The sequence below is a fragment of the Corylus avellana genome, chromosome 8 (genome assembly GCF_965113065.1).
Source record: "Corylus avellana chromosome 8, dhCorAvel1.hap1.2, whole genome shotgun sequence".
NCBI lineage: Eukaryota > Viridiplantae > Streptophyta > Magnoliopsida > Fagales > Betulaceae > Corylus > Corylus avellana.
Genome location: NC_142497.1, coordinates 8,949,884 through 8,964,347, shown reverse-complemented (window position 1 = coordinate 8,964,347; position 14,464 = coordinate 8,949,884). Strand labels below are relative to the sequence as shown.

The 14,464-nt window shown below is 34.9% G+C and overlaps 1 protein-coding gene and 2 pseudogenes across 1 annotated transcript; 1 reads left to right on the top strand and 2 right to left on the bottom strand.

Annotated features, from left to right (window-relative positions):
• The window catches only part of LOC148584089 (TMV resistance protein N-like), a 34,629-nt pseudogene extending 32,583 nt beyond the window's left edge, over window positions 1-2,046 (bottom strand).
• Window positions 2,047-2,715: 669 nt separating this feature from the next.
• On the top strand, window positions 2,716-6,300 carry LOC148584088 (disease resistance protein RPV1 pseudogene; annotated as a pseudogene).
• A 4,792-nt stretch (window positions 6,301-11,092) lies between these two features.
• LOC148584087 (uncharacterized) lies at window positions 11,093-11,851 on the bottom strand. The gene is made up of 2 exons (XM_088518734.1): window positions 11,550-11,851; window positions 11,093-11,390 (listed from the first exon to the last, which is right to left on the bottom strand). The coding sequence occupies exons 1-2, from the start codon at window positions 11,849-11,851 to the stop codon at window positions 11,093-11,095; spliced, it is 600 nt and encodes a 199-aa protein (XP_088374860.1).
• Between the last annotated feature and the right edge of the window lie 2,613 nt (window positions 11,852-14,464).

Sequence of the window (14,464 nt, the reverse complement as noted above, 5' to 3'; positions counted from 1 at the left end):
AATTTGTGAAGGGTGAGGACTCTATTTATAGGAAACTATCTCCATCTACTAGTACTTGTCTATAAATCTCCATCTACTAGTATCCATCTATAAATCTCTATCTACTAGTATCCATCTATAAAGCTACTCTCCTTCTACTAATACTATTATACCTACCATTGACTATTCTACCTTCCATTTTACTATCCTATTATTTCACCAATTACCATTCTCTAATTACCACTCTTTGTAATATCATAAATTTTCCAATAATTAAAATCATAGGCTAAAATGAATATCAAAATAACATTATCATCAAAATAATCTATTTAAATACTTTGAAAATTCCGGGGCATTACAACAAACCTTGAAACTTGAGTCGCCTGTAATCTCATAAAGAAGTGTCTCTTGCAATTGAACCAAGCCACTCTCTTTATTTGAAGTTTCTTTAACGTTTGCAAGAAAACAACTATCTTTAAACTGATAAGCAATCGAGTTTTAGATTGCTTTGGCGATAGTTGTTTCACCAATTCCACCAACTCCAAAGATTCCTAACATGCGTATATCACTCACCCCAATATTTAAAAGCGCATTGATTTTTTGTACATGAAACTCTAATCTAACTGGATTCTTGGCGACCTTTAAGTATGTATGACTTACTATTATTAAGATGACTTGAACAATTTCATGGATGCATTTAGATTCATTCCTTCCATTGCAAAAGATATAACAACATTTAATGAGTTAAAGTAATCATATGAAAAGACATAGGAACATGATCCACTTACAATTACTTTTTTCTCTGTTGTAACAAATGACAATGGGAGGCAATGAGATAGGATATAATCCTTCCTTCCCTAAATCTCAATCCTCGAATAGATTGACCACAAGTCTTCCCTCAATTACAGTCATACTTTTCATAGTCTTTATATGTATTATTAAACTTCTTTAATTTTTTTGTTCCATTCTGAAATTTGCTTTTGCCGTTGTTGATACTTACCAAGAGTATTTTTTCGCTATTTACTCTAAAATGTCATTGCATTTCTTAATATATATATTTTTTTCATTAGAATGTTTTATTTAGTTCACCTTCTATTTCAATTAATATTTTTTTATTCACATTCCTCGAATTTCTTTTATTCTCGTAAAATGAATAACAAATTACTTAGAGTGAGTAGTAATTTGAAGATTATAGTTAACTTTTCTAAAATTTTACGTATAACTTTAAGTAAAATAAATTTCTTAACCAACACACTAATTAAAATAGAAGTTCTTTACCCCTAAAATATGTATTTCTATCTCATGAGATCTGCAGTATTGCATTCTGCAATTCAATAATTTAAGATAAAATATTTAATATAATAACTTTGGGAGTTTGGGTGGTACCATGTCCTCACCAATTTAGGCACCTTAAAATATTCTTACATGCATTAAAAATTTTAAATGGTGTTTTTAATCGACTGAATTTATTTATATAGTCAACCAAAGTAATGATACCAAATCAGCAAAAAATAAATAATGAGCCAAAAAATAGAAAAAAAAAAAAAAAAAATCTAGAATGAAGGGACACGAGAAATACCTTTTCTGTAAATGCCACCCTTACAAATTGGCCACTTTATTCAGGGCTGCCTTCCATCTCTGGAATGTATCCTCTTTAAATCTCTCTTCATGTTTATCCAATGCTTCACCAAAACTCTTTATTTGATGCCGTACTTCCGATGGATCAACTTTGTAAAATACTAATAGAAGGATTTGTTGCTTTGTTTTCCTACACTCAAGGATCTCCATCAGCTCGGCCAAGTAACATGTGGATAATGCATAGTTTTCAGAGAGCACAACAATTGAAGTTCTTGACTCTTTAATGGCTTTGAGAAGTGTTGGTGAAATCTCATCTCCTCGAAGTTTGTGATCTATGTAAATATGGATACCCTTTTCACACAAAGCTTTGAATAGATTAGCAGTAAAACTGTCGCAGGCATATTCGCCTCCAAAGTTCAAGAATACATCGAAAGGCCATCGACTGTTGAAAGAAGAAGAGGGTGAGGAAGATGCTGCTTGGATGGCCATGGAAGAAGCCATTTTGTCTGTAAGGCTGATTACTGCAACTTCAGAGAGATATGGAGAAGACGATGCCTACCTTTCTACTTTTATCATATTTTTAGTAAAGCAATCTCTAGTAGGAAAAGAATATTGAAAACAAAAAGAATATAAAAAGTAATAAAAGATGCGCGTTGAATTTAATCAAAGAAAAATGAGAAGATTAGAAGACCTTAAACGGATGAATGTCACATAAACGACATGAAATTCATGGCGAATTATTTCCCGGTTCTGAAACTGACGTTGATGTAAGTGCAGCAACGCGGGCCTTTCCCCGACCAAACGCGAATCCAATGGCGTATTATTTGCCTTGAGACTCACCCTCATCGGACTGACGTTGACGGAAGTTGAAAAACGTGGGTCGTTCAAAATAGGGTTTTTTTAATATAGTTTTATGTAATGATAATTAAGAGACTATTATTTATATTAGTTTTTCTGTTATAAAATTAAATATGTATTCTCGGAATTTAACATGATAAATTCTATCTTTTTTATATTCGTATCCTACGGCTACAAAAGAGGTTGCTTTAACTAAAGAAAAGATGATGAGTAGTTAAAGCTATGGCCATGGAAATAGATGAGTCGCTTTGTCGCTGCTGTAAATAATAATCAGGCTTTCATACGCCAAGAGCTTCTTCCATGGCCTTCCAATCATCCTCTTCTTCTTTCGGCCGTCGATGGCGTCACGATGTATTCTTGAGCTTTCGAAGCGAAGATACCCACCTCAGTTTTACTGCTCGTCTATGCAAAGCTTTGTGTGAAAAGGGAATCGACACCTACATGGATGACAAACTTAGAGAAGAAGGAGAAATTTCACCGGAAATTCTCAAGGCCATTAAAGATTCAAGGACTTCAATTGTTGTACTCTCTGAAAACTATGCATCATCTACATGGTGCTTGGGTGAGCTGATCGAGATCCTTTGGTGCAGGGAATCAAACCAACAAATTGTTTTACCGGTGTTTTACAAAGTAGATTCATCCGACGTACGGCATCAAAAGAAGAATTTTGGAGAAGCATTGGCTCAACACCAAGACAGCTTCATGAAGGCAGCCCTGAATAAAGTGGCCAATTTATCCGGGTGGCATTTAGAGAAAAGGGTATTTTCGACCACGCAAGCTCCTTCATTCTAGACCTCTAATTTTCATTCATATATATATATATATATATATATATATATATATATATATATATATTGTTCTTATTTAATTTTTCTCATTAATTTGGGCAACTATATAAATTTAATCAATTCAAAACACTATTTTAATGTAAGAATATTTTAAGCCGTGTCCTTAAAAAAGTGAAAAAGATAAAGATTACACTTCACAATATAAGATTTAAATACCAATTTTAATGGTAGTGTTTGCATCCATCTAGTATTTAACTTTTAGGGTATTTTGCTTTATTCTAAAGTTTATTGGGAATATTAAAGATTATTCAATGTTTGCACGATGAAAAAAATGCAATTTACTAAAAGATTAAACATTTGAGAACTGTCAATCCAAGGAGGATTGAGATATAGAGATGGAAGGATTATTTCCTATCTTGTCTCCTATCATTATCACTTGTTGCAAGAGAAGAAAAAAGAAATTGTCAGTAGATCATATTACTATGTTTTTTATGTGGAAGGTGTAACTCATTTGATTTTTTTATTTTTTAAACCTTTTGCAGTCGTAGTAAATTCATCAACGAAATTGTTCAAGTGGTTTCAAGAATAGTAAAGTGCACATACCTAAGTGTTGCCAAATATCCAGTTGGAATAGAGTCTCGCATACAAGATATCAATGAGCAGCTTTTACATATTGGGATGAGTGACATACGCATGATAGGAAACTTCGGATCTGGTGGGATTGGTAAGACAACTATTGCCAAAGCGATCTATAACTCGTTTGCTTATCAGTTTAAAGATAGTTGTTTTCTTGCAAATGTTAGAGAGACTTCAATGAAAGAGTGCGGTTTCGTCCAATTGCAAGAGACACTACTTTCTGAGATCCTAGGCAACTCAAGTTTGAAGGTTGGCAATGTTGATCGAGGAATCAATGTCATAAAGGAAAGGCTTTGTTGTAAAAAGGTTATTTTAGTTCTTGATGATGTGGATGAGTTGGTCAATTAAAAGCATTAGCTAGAGAACCTAATTGGTTTGGTTCAGGAAGTAGAATCATTATAACAACAAGAGATGAACACTTGCTAATTAAGCATAACGTTGATTTAACACACAAGATGAATGAATTGGATCACAATGAAGCTTTTCAGCTCTTTAGTCTACATGCTTTCAAAAGTGACAAACCTCATGATGATGTTGTGGACCTTACAGAACATGCACTACGTTATGCTGGGGGCCTCCCACTAGCTTTAACCATGCTAGGTTCAGATCTATATGGTAGAGATATACATTATTGGAAAAGTGCATTAGAAAATTACAAAAGAATTCCAGAGAAAAATATTTTCGAAAAACTTCAACTAAGTTATGATGGATTTGAGGAAAGTGAGAAGAATATTTTCCTTGACATTGCATGCTTCTTCAAAGGGTAAAATGATAAATATGTTACTAAGATACTAGACAGTTGTGGTTTCTTTCCAGATATTGGTATTATAGTACTTGTGGAGAAGTCTCTCATAACTATTGATAAGGATACATTGGTCATGCTTGACCTATTGCAAGATATTGGTAGAGAAATTGTTCGTCAAGAATCGCCCAAAGAACTAGGCAAACGCAGTAAGTTGTGGTTTCAAGAAGACGTTCATTATGTACTAGAAGAAAATAGGGTAAGACTAACATCAAAAAATTATTTTAATTTTATATTTGTAAAAATGGATGTGGAGAAATACACAGACATAACATGCACACGATTCCATGAATACACACACAACACGCACGCGCACACACCATTTGTAAGTAGAATGCCATTAATTAAGAACAGAAAATAAGTCATCCTTGGCAATTGCCTTTTACCCTATTTAAAAGATATACATTATTTTGATGAGCATCATGTCTGTTCTTCTGTAAAGAGTTATGAGTAATAGGTAAATATGATTTTTTTTTTTTTTTTTGGTTGACATTTTGAGCATGGTCACTTAATTTGGGACATCCCAATATAAAAACAAGTAGAAAATACATTTTGGCCCTTTAAGCATCACCACATTTTCATTTATGCCACCAAACTACCACTACAAAAAAACAGGTTTTTGTTGACCAATAGTTTCTGACGTGTCAAGCATATTGACATGTTAGAAACCTTTTTTTACGCGTCAGTATTGACGTGTGTCAAAGGTTAATAAGGCGGGTGTCAAAAATTTCAATTTTTTGACGTGCCAATTTTAACACGTCAAAAATTACTGACGTGTCAGAAATTGGCAAGTCAAAAATTTGTTTTTGACGTGGCAGTTTCACCATGTCAATAATTTATTGACGTGACAAAAAGTGGCATGTCAAAAAAAATTTTTGACGTGTCAATTTCAAACACATCAATAAATTATTGACGTGCCACTTTTTGACACGTCACTAAAGTTTAAAAAAATATTGAAAAAAATCACAATTTTTTTTTTAAAAAAAAAAAAATTCCAGAAGTTTTTTTTTTTTTTCTTGATTAAATTTACTTCATGTTTAATTTATCATCAAAAATCCAGTTGCAACTTAAAACCCATATAAATCCCAACAAATGTTGAACACCCATATATATCTAACTATTGAATGAAAATTCCCAAAATCTCATCATGAATTCACTACACAAGTACTCCGATCTCTAAACATCCGGTAGCAATTCCTAAAATACTTCAAACCCCCAAATAATGTCGAAGAACAAATCTAAAAGTGGGTTAGCAAATTTAACAAAAAAAAAAAAAAAAACTTCTATATAAGAGATTAATAGATCTAGAATAACTAAAATTCAAGCATTTATACCTTAAAATCCCCAAATATTCAGACCCCTTCCCTTCTCTCTCCATTTCTCTTTCTTCGTCACCTTTTCTCCTCTTCCCTCGCAGGTTCCTTGTCTTCTTTTCTTTTCTTTTGTTTAAGCTACAAACAAGGGAGGTGGACGTGAGAAGAAGAAGAAGGGAAAAAAAAAAAAGAATATATATATATATAAGTGAGAAATGAAACACAAGCAGATAGAAGGAATTTGGGAGAATAAATTAGTTGAAAGGACAAGGAGAAAGGAAAGAAAATAAGGAAGAGGAAAACAAAAAAACAATATGACAAAACAAACCCCATCAAACTTATTTGAAAGAGAAGGCCGTGGGCGCACGCGGGAGGAGAAAGAAAAAGAGGAGGGAAAAGGAAAAAAAGAAAAGAAAAAGGGGTCCAGTTGAGCTCGCACCTTCTCGATGAGGTTTATTGACGTATCTACAGTTGACACGTCAATTCTTTTTTTTGAAATTCCAATCTCATTGATTCATATGCAATGCTCCCACGTCAATTCTCGATGAGGTTTATTGACGTTTCTACAGTTGACACGTCAATAAATTATTGACGTGTCACACGAATTTCTTGTCGTGCCACATGTGACACGTCAAGAAAGTCATCACATAATGAAAACATTGCATAATTTTTATTATTAATTAATAACCACATATATTTGTTACCTAATATTAATTATTTCCAAATAAATTAAAGAATACAAATTAAGTACATATATATATAATAACCATATATAGTGAAAGCATTGCATAATTTTTATTATTAATTAATAGCCATATATATTTTGTTACCTAATATAATAGATACCAATTAAATTTTGTTATCTAAAATTTTTTTAAAACAAATAATTAATATTATTAAATAATTAATTTTTGACGTGTGAAATAATTGCACGTGTCGTTTTCACATGTCAATAATTATTGATGTGTCAAAATGTGACACGTCAACAAATTAATGACGTGTTACATTTGACACGTCAAGAAAATATATTGAAAATAATAAGAGAAAAAAATTATTTGATCACTTATTTTTTTAAAAATACTATATACTTAAAACTAAGGTAATACATATATGTATTAATATTCCAACAATATTGAAAGCGTGATATGTAGTAATACTATATCACTTTAATTAATAGCCATATATATTTTGTTACCTACTATTAATTAATAGCCATAAATTAAAAAAATATAAAGCACATATATATAATAACCATATATAGTGAAAGCATTGCATAATTTTTTATTATTAATTAATAGTCATATATATTTTGTTACCTAATATTAATTAATAACCATAAATTAAAGAATTCAAAGCACATATAATAACCATATATAGTGAAAGCATTGCATATAAGAGACAAGAGCATTAACTAGTTTTATAAAATTTTTATGGGTTTGAATATATCTCTTAATATATGACGACATATACCAATTATATATATACCTATTAAATTTTGTTACTTAATATAGGTACCAATTAATATTGTTATCTAATTTTGCAAACCAATTAATTACATTTTGTTACTTAATATAGGTACAAATAATTAATATTATTAATTAATTAATTTTTGTGAAGAAAGAGGAATACGTTCTCATTGATAAAATTACGAGGATAGAGCAGAAATAATGGCACGTCAATAATTATTGACGTGTCAAAATGTAACACGTCAAGAAATTATTGGCATGTTACATTTGATACGTCAAGAAAATATATTGAAAATAATAAGAGAAAAAAATTATATGATTACTTATTTCTTAAAAAATACTATATACTCAAAACTAAGATAATACATATATGTATTAATATTCCTAGAATATTGAAAACGTGATATGTATTAATACTATATCACTTTAATTAATAACCATATATATTTTGTTACCTACTATTAATTAATAGCCATAAATTAAAGAATATAAAGCACATATATATTATTAGGGGAAAATTCACTTTACTCCCTTGAAATTTCAGGAGTTTTTCAATTTGAACTCCAATGTTTAAAAATTGGCAATGTACCCCCTAATGTTTCAAAAATTTTTAATTTAGACCCTCCGTTACTAATTTCCATCTAATTGGACGGAAATCATTTCACGTGCGTCTCACGTGGGATTTTGATGCCCTCTATTCCAATTTTGCTCTCATTAAAACCTATAAAATTACGTAATTACCCTAATTAAATCCAATGAAATTTAGGGTAATTACGTAATTTCATTGGTTTTAATGGGGGCAAAATTGAAATAGATGGCATCAAAATCCCACGTGAGACGCAAGTAGGATGATTTTCGTCCAATTAGACGGAAATTAGTAACAGAGGGTTTGAATTGAAAATTTTTGAAACATTAGGGGGATACATTGTCAATTTTTCAACATTGGGGTTCGAATTGAAAAATTCCTAAAACTTTATGGGGGCAAAGTGAATTTAACCCATATGATAACCATCTATTGTGAAAGCATTGCATAATTTTTATTATTAATTAATAGCCATAATTATTTTGTTACCTAATATTAATTAATAACCATAAATTAAAGAATGCAAAGTACATATAATAACCATATATAGTGAAAGCATTGCATATAAAAGACAAGAGCATTAACTAGTTTTTTAATGGGTTTGAATATATCTCTTAATATATGACGACATATACCAATTATATATATGCCTATTAAATTTTGTTACTTAATATAGGTACCAATTAATATTGTTATCTAATTTTGTTAACCAATTAATTAAATTTTGTTAGTTAATATAGGTACAAATAATTATTATTATTAATTAATTAATGTTTGACGTGTGAAATAATGGCACGTCATTAATTATTGACGTATCAAAATGTGACACGTCAAGAAGTTATTGACGTGTTACATTTGACATGTGAAGAAAATATATTGAAAATAATAAGAGAAGAAAATTATATGATCACTTATTTCTTAAAAAATACTATATACTTAAAACTAAGATAATACATATATGTATTAATATTCCTACAATATTGAAAACGTGATATGTATTAATACTATATCACTTTAATTAATAACCATATATATTTTGTTACCTACTATTAATTAATAGCCATAAATTAAAGAATATAAAGCAAATATATATAAAATAACCATCTATAGTGAAAGCATTGCATAATTTTTATTATTAATTAATAGCCATAATTATTTTGTTACCTAATATTAATTAATAACCATAAATTAAATAATGCAAAGCACATATAATAACTATATATAGTGAAAGCATTGCGTATAAGAGACAAGAGCATTAACTAGTTTTATAAAATTTTAATGGGTTTGAATATATCTCTTAATATATGACGACATATGCCAATTATATATATATACCTACTAAATTTTGTTACTTAATAGGTACCAATTATTATTATTATTATTTTTTTTGTTTTTTGAAAAATTGAGTATTCTCATTGATTAGATGATAGGAAGTGGAACATCAAGGCTCCCCTAACAATCACAAGATGGAGCTAATTGCTCCATCAATACGATATCCCTAATACAATTTGGAGTTGTAAAACTCCATATTCTATCATTGACATCTGTTGAAGCCGTTTTCGCCAGTCTGTGTGCCGCTCATTTGCTTCTCGAAATACAAAACCGCATCTCCATCTTGGAAAAGATAATAGAATGCTCTTTGTGTCATCTATTAAGTGTCCGAATCTATTCCATGTACTCGTGTGAGAATTTACCGCCTCCACAATTTGTTTCGCATCTCCTTCCAACCCTAAATTTTGCAATCCCATATCTCTCCCTAGGCAGGCAGCAAGAAATGCTACATATGCTTCCCCTGTCGTCGGCTCCAATAATCCCATTCTAGTCTTGCTCACAGCCGCTATAACCCTTCCTTTCTCCTCACGAATCACGATACCTATCCCCATTCTTCCATGTATTTTGTCAATAGCCACATCCCAATTCACCTTGTGCCAACCTGGAGAAGGGGCCATCCACTTCTTGTTTTGGGCTCTGTTTTCCTCGTCACTTTTATTCACCCTCTTCTCGTTTATTTTTTTGAACAACTCTACCTGCACTTTAGTCTTCTGGATGATGATGTTTGGATGAATGAAAGTCTTTTCATGTACCCACTTATTCCTTCTAAACCATACCTGACGTGCAACCTGCACAAAGAGGCCGAAATCCTCTATTCCACTTCTTGAAAGAATGTTTTCTGCCGTCTTCATGAAATTCTCACCCTCTATAGCACATTTCTGGAACGTCCTCTTATTGCTTCCCCACACATCCATGGCTGCTGGGCAGCCCCACAAAGCATGGTAAACTGTTTCCAGCTCCTTTTCACATATTGGACACCAAGGCTCATTCACAATCTTACGCCTAAGGAGATTATGCTTTGTCGGCACAAGATTATTACAAGCCCTCTACAGAAAATTTTTTGCTGCATTTGGAATTGCTAACTTCCATAAGGTCTTCCACAAAATACTCTCCTTGGTCCTCACCGATCCTTCCGGGCTCCCCCTCATCTCCATCTCTTTTGCTAGGTGATAGGCACTTTTTATCGAAAACAAACCATTATTTGTACATCTCCATATCTGGAGGTCAGGTTGGTCCGTTTGGCTTATAGGTATGGAAACTATAGCAGCTATCTCTTCCTTTGAAAAGATGCTTGACATTAGACTTTGGTTCCAGCCTCGCATCTCTCCATCAAAAAGCTCGTGGACCTTGCTACACGGAGATATGACCTTCGGAGGGGAGTGGATGCGATAAGTTGAAGGAATGGGGATCCATCTATCACCCCATATGTTTATTGACTGACCATTTCCAACTCTCCACAACAGGCCCTCTTCAAGAATGTCCCTTGCACCTAGAATACTTCTCCATGCGAAAGACGGCTTCGCCCCCAATTTTGCGTCCATGAAAGAACCTTAAGGATAGTATTTAGCCTTTAAAATTCTTGCTATTAAACTCTCAGGAGACTTCAATAAACGCCAAAACTGTTTCACCAAAAGAGCCTTACTGAAGCTTACCAAATCTCTGAAGCCCATACCACCACATTCTTTGGACAGCCCCATTCGGCTCCATTTCATCTAATGTATTCGTGAGCCATTCTCTTGACTGCCCCACCAAAATTTCTACATCATGGAATTTATCTCGGAGCATAGACCTTTAGGTAAAAGGAACATGCTCATGCTATATGTTGGAATAGCCTGAATTACAGCTTTTAGCAAAACCTCTCTCCCAGCTTGTGACAGCAATTTTAGTTTCCAATCACCAAGTCTCCTCCATACTCTCTCCTTTATACTGTTAAAAGCCTGCCTTCGGGATTTCCCAACTAGAGCTGGCAAACCAAGGTATTTGTCGTATCTCTGCGTTGATGGGATTCTTGACAGTCTTAAGATTTCCTCCTGTGTTTCAAGTGGCGTGTTACGACTGAAAAACATAGATGTTTTGGCTTGGTTTAGCCTTTGTCCCAATGCTTCCTCATATGTTGTTAGGATCTTGGTCAGCCGTCGCCAGTGCAAGGGAATGGCTTTGCAAAACAGCAGGCTATCATCAGCAAAGAAGAGGTGACTTCAACATGGCCCTCGCCTTGAGGTTGGAACACCAGGCAATTCGCCGTTGTTGTCCGCCCGTGTCAACATGGAGCTAAGAGCCTCTGCACACAATAAAAAGAGATAAGGTGAGATAGGATCTCCTTGTCGGATCCCCCGCGATAGGATAATCCGACCCGTAAGAAAGCCATTCACAATAACCTTATATGTGGCTGTCTTAACACACATCATTGTCAACTGGATCCATTTACTCGCGAACCCCATTCGTTCCATAATGGCTTCCAAAAAATCCCATTCCACCCTGTCATAGGCTTTACTCATATCGAGTTTGACCGCCATATGACCTACCTTCCCCCACATTCTCGACTTCATGGAGTGCAGAGTCTCAAAGGCCACCAAAACATTATCCGTTATTAGTCAGCCAGGGACAAATGCACTTTGATTGGGTGAAATAATATCAGGGAGCACAATTTTTAATCTATTCGCCAGTGTCTTGGATATCAGTTTATATAAAACATTACATAAACTAATGGGGCAAAATTCAGTGACAGAATTTGGATTGGCTATTTTAGCTATTAATGCAATATAAGCCGAATTTAGCTCTTTATTCATCGTGTCATTATTCAAGATGTAAATTACAGCTTTGCTAACCTCTTCACCCATTACTGCCCAATTTTTCTGAAAAAAATTGGCTGAAAAACTATCTGGGCCGGGCGCTTTTAAAGGAGCCATTTGACTTAAAGCGGTCCCCACTTCTTCCATCGTAAAAAGCCTTCAACAAAGACTCGTTCATGGAATGGGTTACTCTCTGCTCAACAGCTTCCAGTGCCTTCTCCATTTGTCTGGGCCCACACGTAATAAAAAGATTTTGATAATATCGGGTGAAAGCAACCCCGATTTGATAATTTGTTTCCCATCTTTGCCCAAATTCATCAGTAATTCCCGTAATCAAATTGGCCTTTTTCTTTTGAGTTGCACACGCATGAAAGTACCGTGAATTTTGATTCCCGAACCTAGCCCAGTCTTCCCTCGCCCTCTGCTGCCAGAAGAGGTCTGCATCTTGCTATTTTTTTTCCAGCTCCATTTTCATCTTTATGAACAAAGACGTGTCAATCTCCTCATATGCTGCTTGTGCCTCCAGCAGCTGTTTGGACAGCTGGAATATTTGCTGTCCCACGTTGCCTCCTTGACTTCTTTGCCATTCCTTGAAACCTTTTTTGCTTGCATCTAGTTTTCCAGCCACCGACTGCCACAAATTCTGTATGTTGACCTTCTTTCTCCATATTTTCCGTATGATTTCTCTGCATTCTTTGTTTTCAGCCCACGTGGCTTCAAATCTAAAGCCCCGTGTCTTCCTACATGTTACCGGATTGCCCACAGTATTGATGAATATTGAAAGGTGATCAGAAAACGTAGCAGCTTCCTTCACTGCCTCTACATTGAGAAACCGATCATGCCAAGCATCGTTGGCCACCAATCTGTCTAATTTCTCCATAATGAACTCCTCCCCCTCTCTCCCATTGTTCCAAGTGCACGTTGGGCCCCTGCAGGCAACTTCAAATAGCCACAATCTTCCAAGGTATTTTTAAAATTCGCCATCATAGATTTGGGCCTTCGCCTTCCACCCACTTTCTCTGATGAGTCAATGATTTCGTTGAAATCACCTGCACATAGCCAAGGGCCAGGCACCAGAGATTTCGAATATCTTAGTAGTCCCCATGCTTCATGCCTTCTATGTGCCTCTGGATGGCCATAGAAGCTAGTAAAAATCCAGGGGTCTGAGTTTAGGGGGTTGATAGTCGCATTGATATGCCTAATGCTGTAATTTTGTATCTCAATCCCCAAGTTCTCCTTCCAAAGTAAGGCCAATCCTCCACTTCTCCCTATACAATCCACAACTAGCATGTTATTGAAACCCATCCGTCGTTTTATCACAGACATTTTATTGCTACGTAATTTGGTTTCCATTAGGAAAACCAAATCGAAACACTTAACTTTTACCTTACAGTAAAGCTCCCAAACTGTCTCAGGGTTCCCAAGCCTGAGACAGTTCCAACATAAAATTTTCATACCGGCCAGCGGGGCTGTGCACCAGTCCCCGCCAAGCCCGATCCCTTCTCGCTGTCATCATCTTCATCCCGCAGTACAAAGTCATTGTTCCCCTTGTATTTCAACCTCCTATTTTGTGCCAATTGATCTTCTTCCTACTCAAATCCTTGGCCACTTGAACTTTTTCTTTTCCCCACCGAATTGGCTATATGGGCTTCAGAAGGGCATATTTGGCCTGCTCGTGCACGGCGTTTCCATCTTTGCATCCCATGGGCCTAGGCTCCCCCATCATTAGATAATCTCTCATTCATTAGTGCCCCACATGGCTCACCCTTGTCCCCCACATTCAATTGCCTTGATGGTATAGAAGCTTCTTTTGGTTTCTCCTTCCATATTTTCTCATTCCATTTCGCACCTTCATGGGATTGCCCACTCATATTTACTGCTGTCTCTTTTCCTTTTAACTTCAGATCCCTTACGGCATTTAGAATATTTTCTTCCCTTCACTGCTCTTCCTTGTTATTTTCTCCTTTTTTTTCCATAACGGTTGTTGAGCCCTCACAAACATTAATTGCCGACCCATCAATAGCTGCCCCAATATTCTCGCCTTTGTCTACTCCCTTACCATTAAGACTCCCCTCATCCGTAACGGTTCTTCCTTCGCTTACCGGCGTTACACTGGTGTTCATCGGAGTTTTTCCTTTTTCTGGTATACCAGCCCATGAAGCTGCTGTTTCGCTGCTTTCGCTGGCAAAATTGCAGCTTCTATGTCTGCGTCCTCGAGCCCCTGCTTGAGAGCTATGCTCATCTCTCATCTCTTCATCTTTCTATTCGAAAATACGAGGACTCATGAAGTCTCGTCGCCGTCGTGGAGATGGTACTCGCATCCAGGGACCATACTGC

Excerpts from the sequence above, each read along its gene's own strand:
- LOC148584087 (XM_088518734.1), bottom strand. The coding sequence starts at position 11,851 with ATGGCGGTCAAACTCGATATGAGTAAAGCCTATGACAGGGTGGAATGG. Across the intron at positions 11,391-11,549 it reads CCTGGTGTTCCAACCTCAAG|TCGTAACACGCCACTTGAAA; the intron begins GCGAGGGCCATG and ends TATGTTTTTCAG.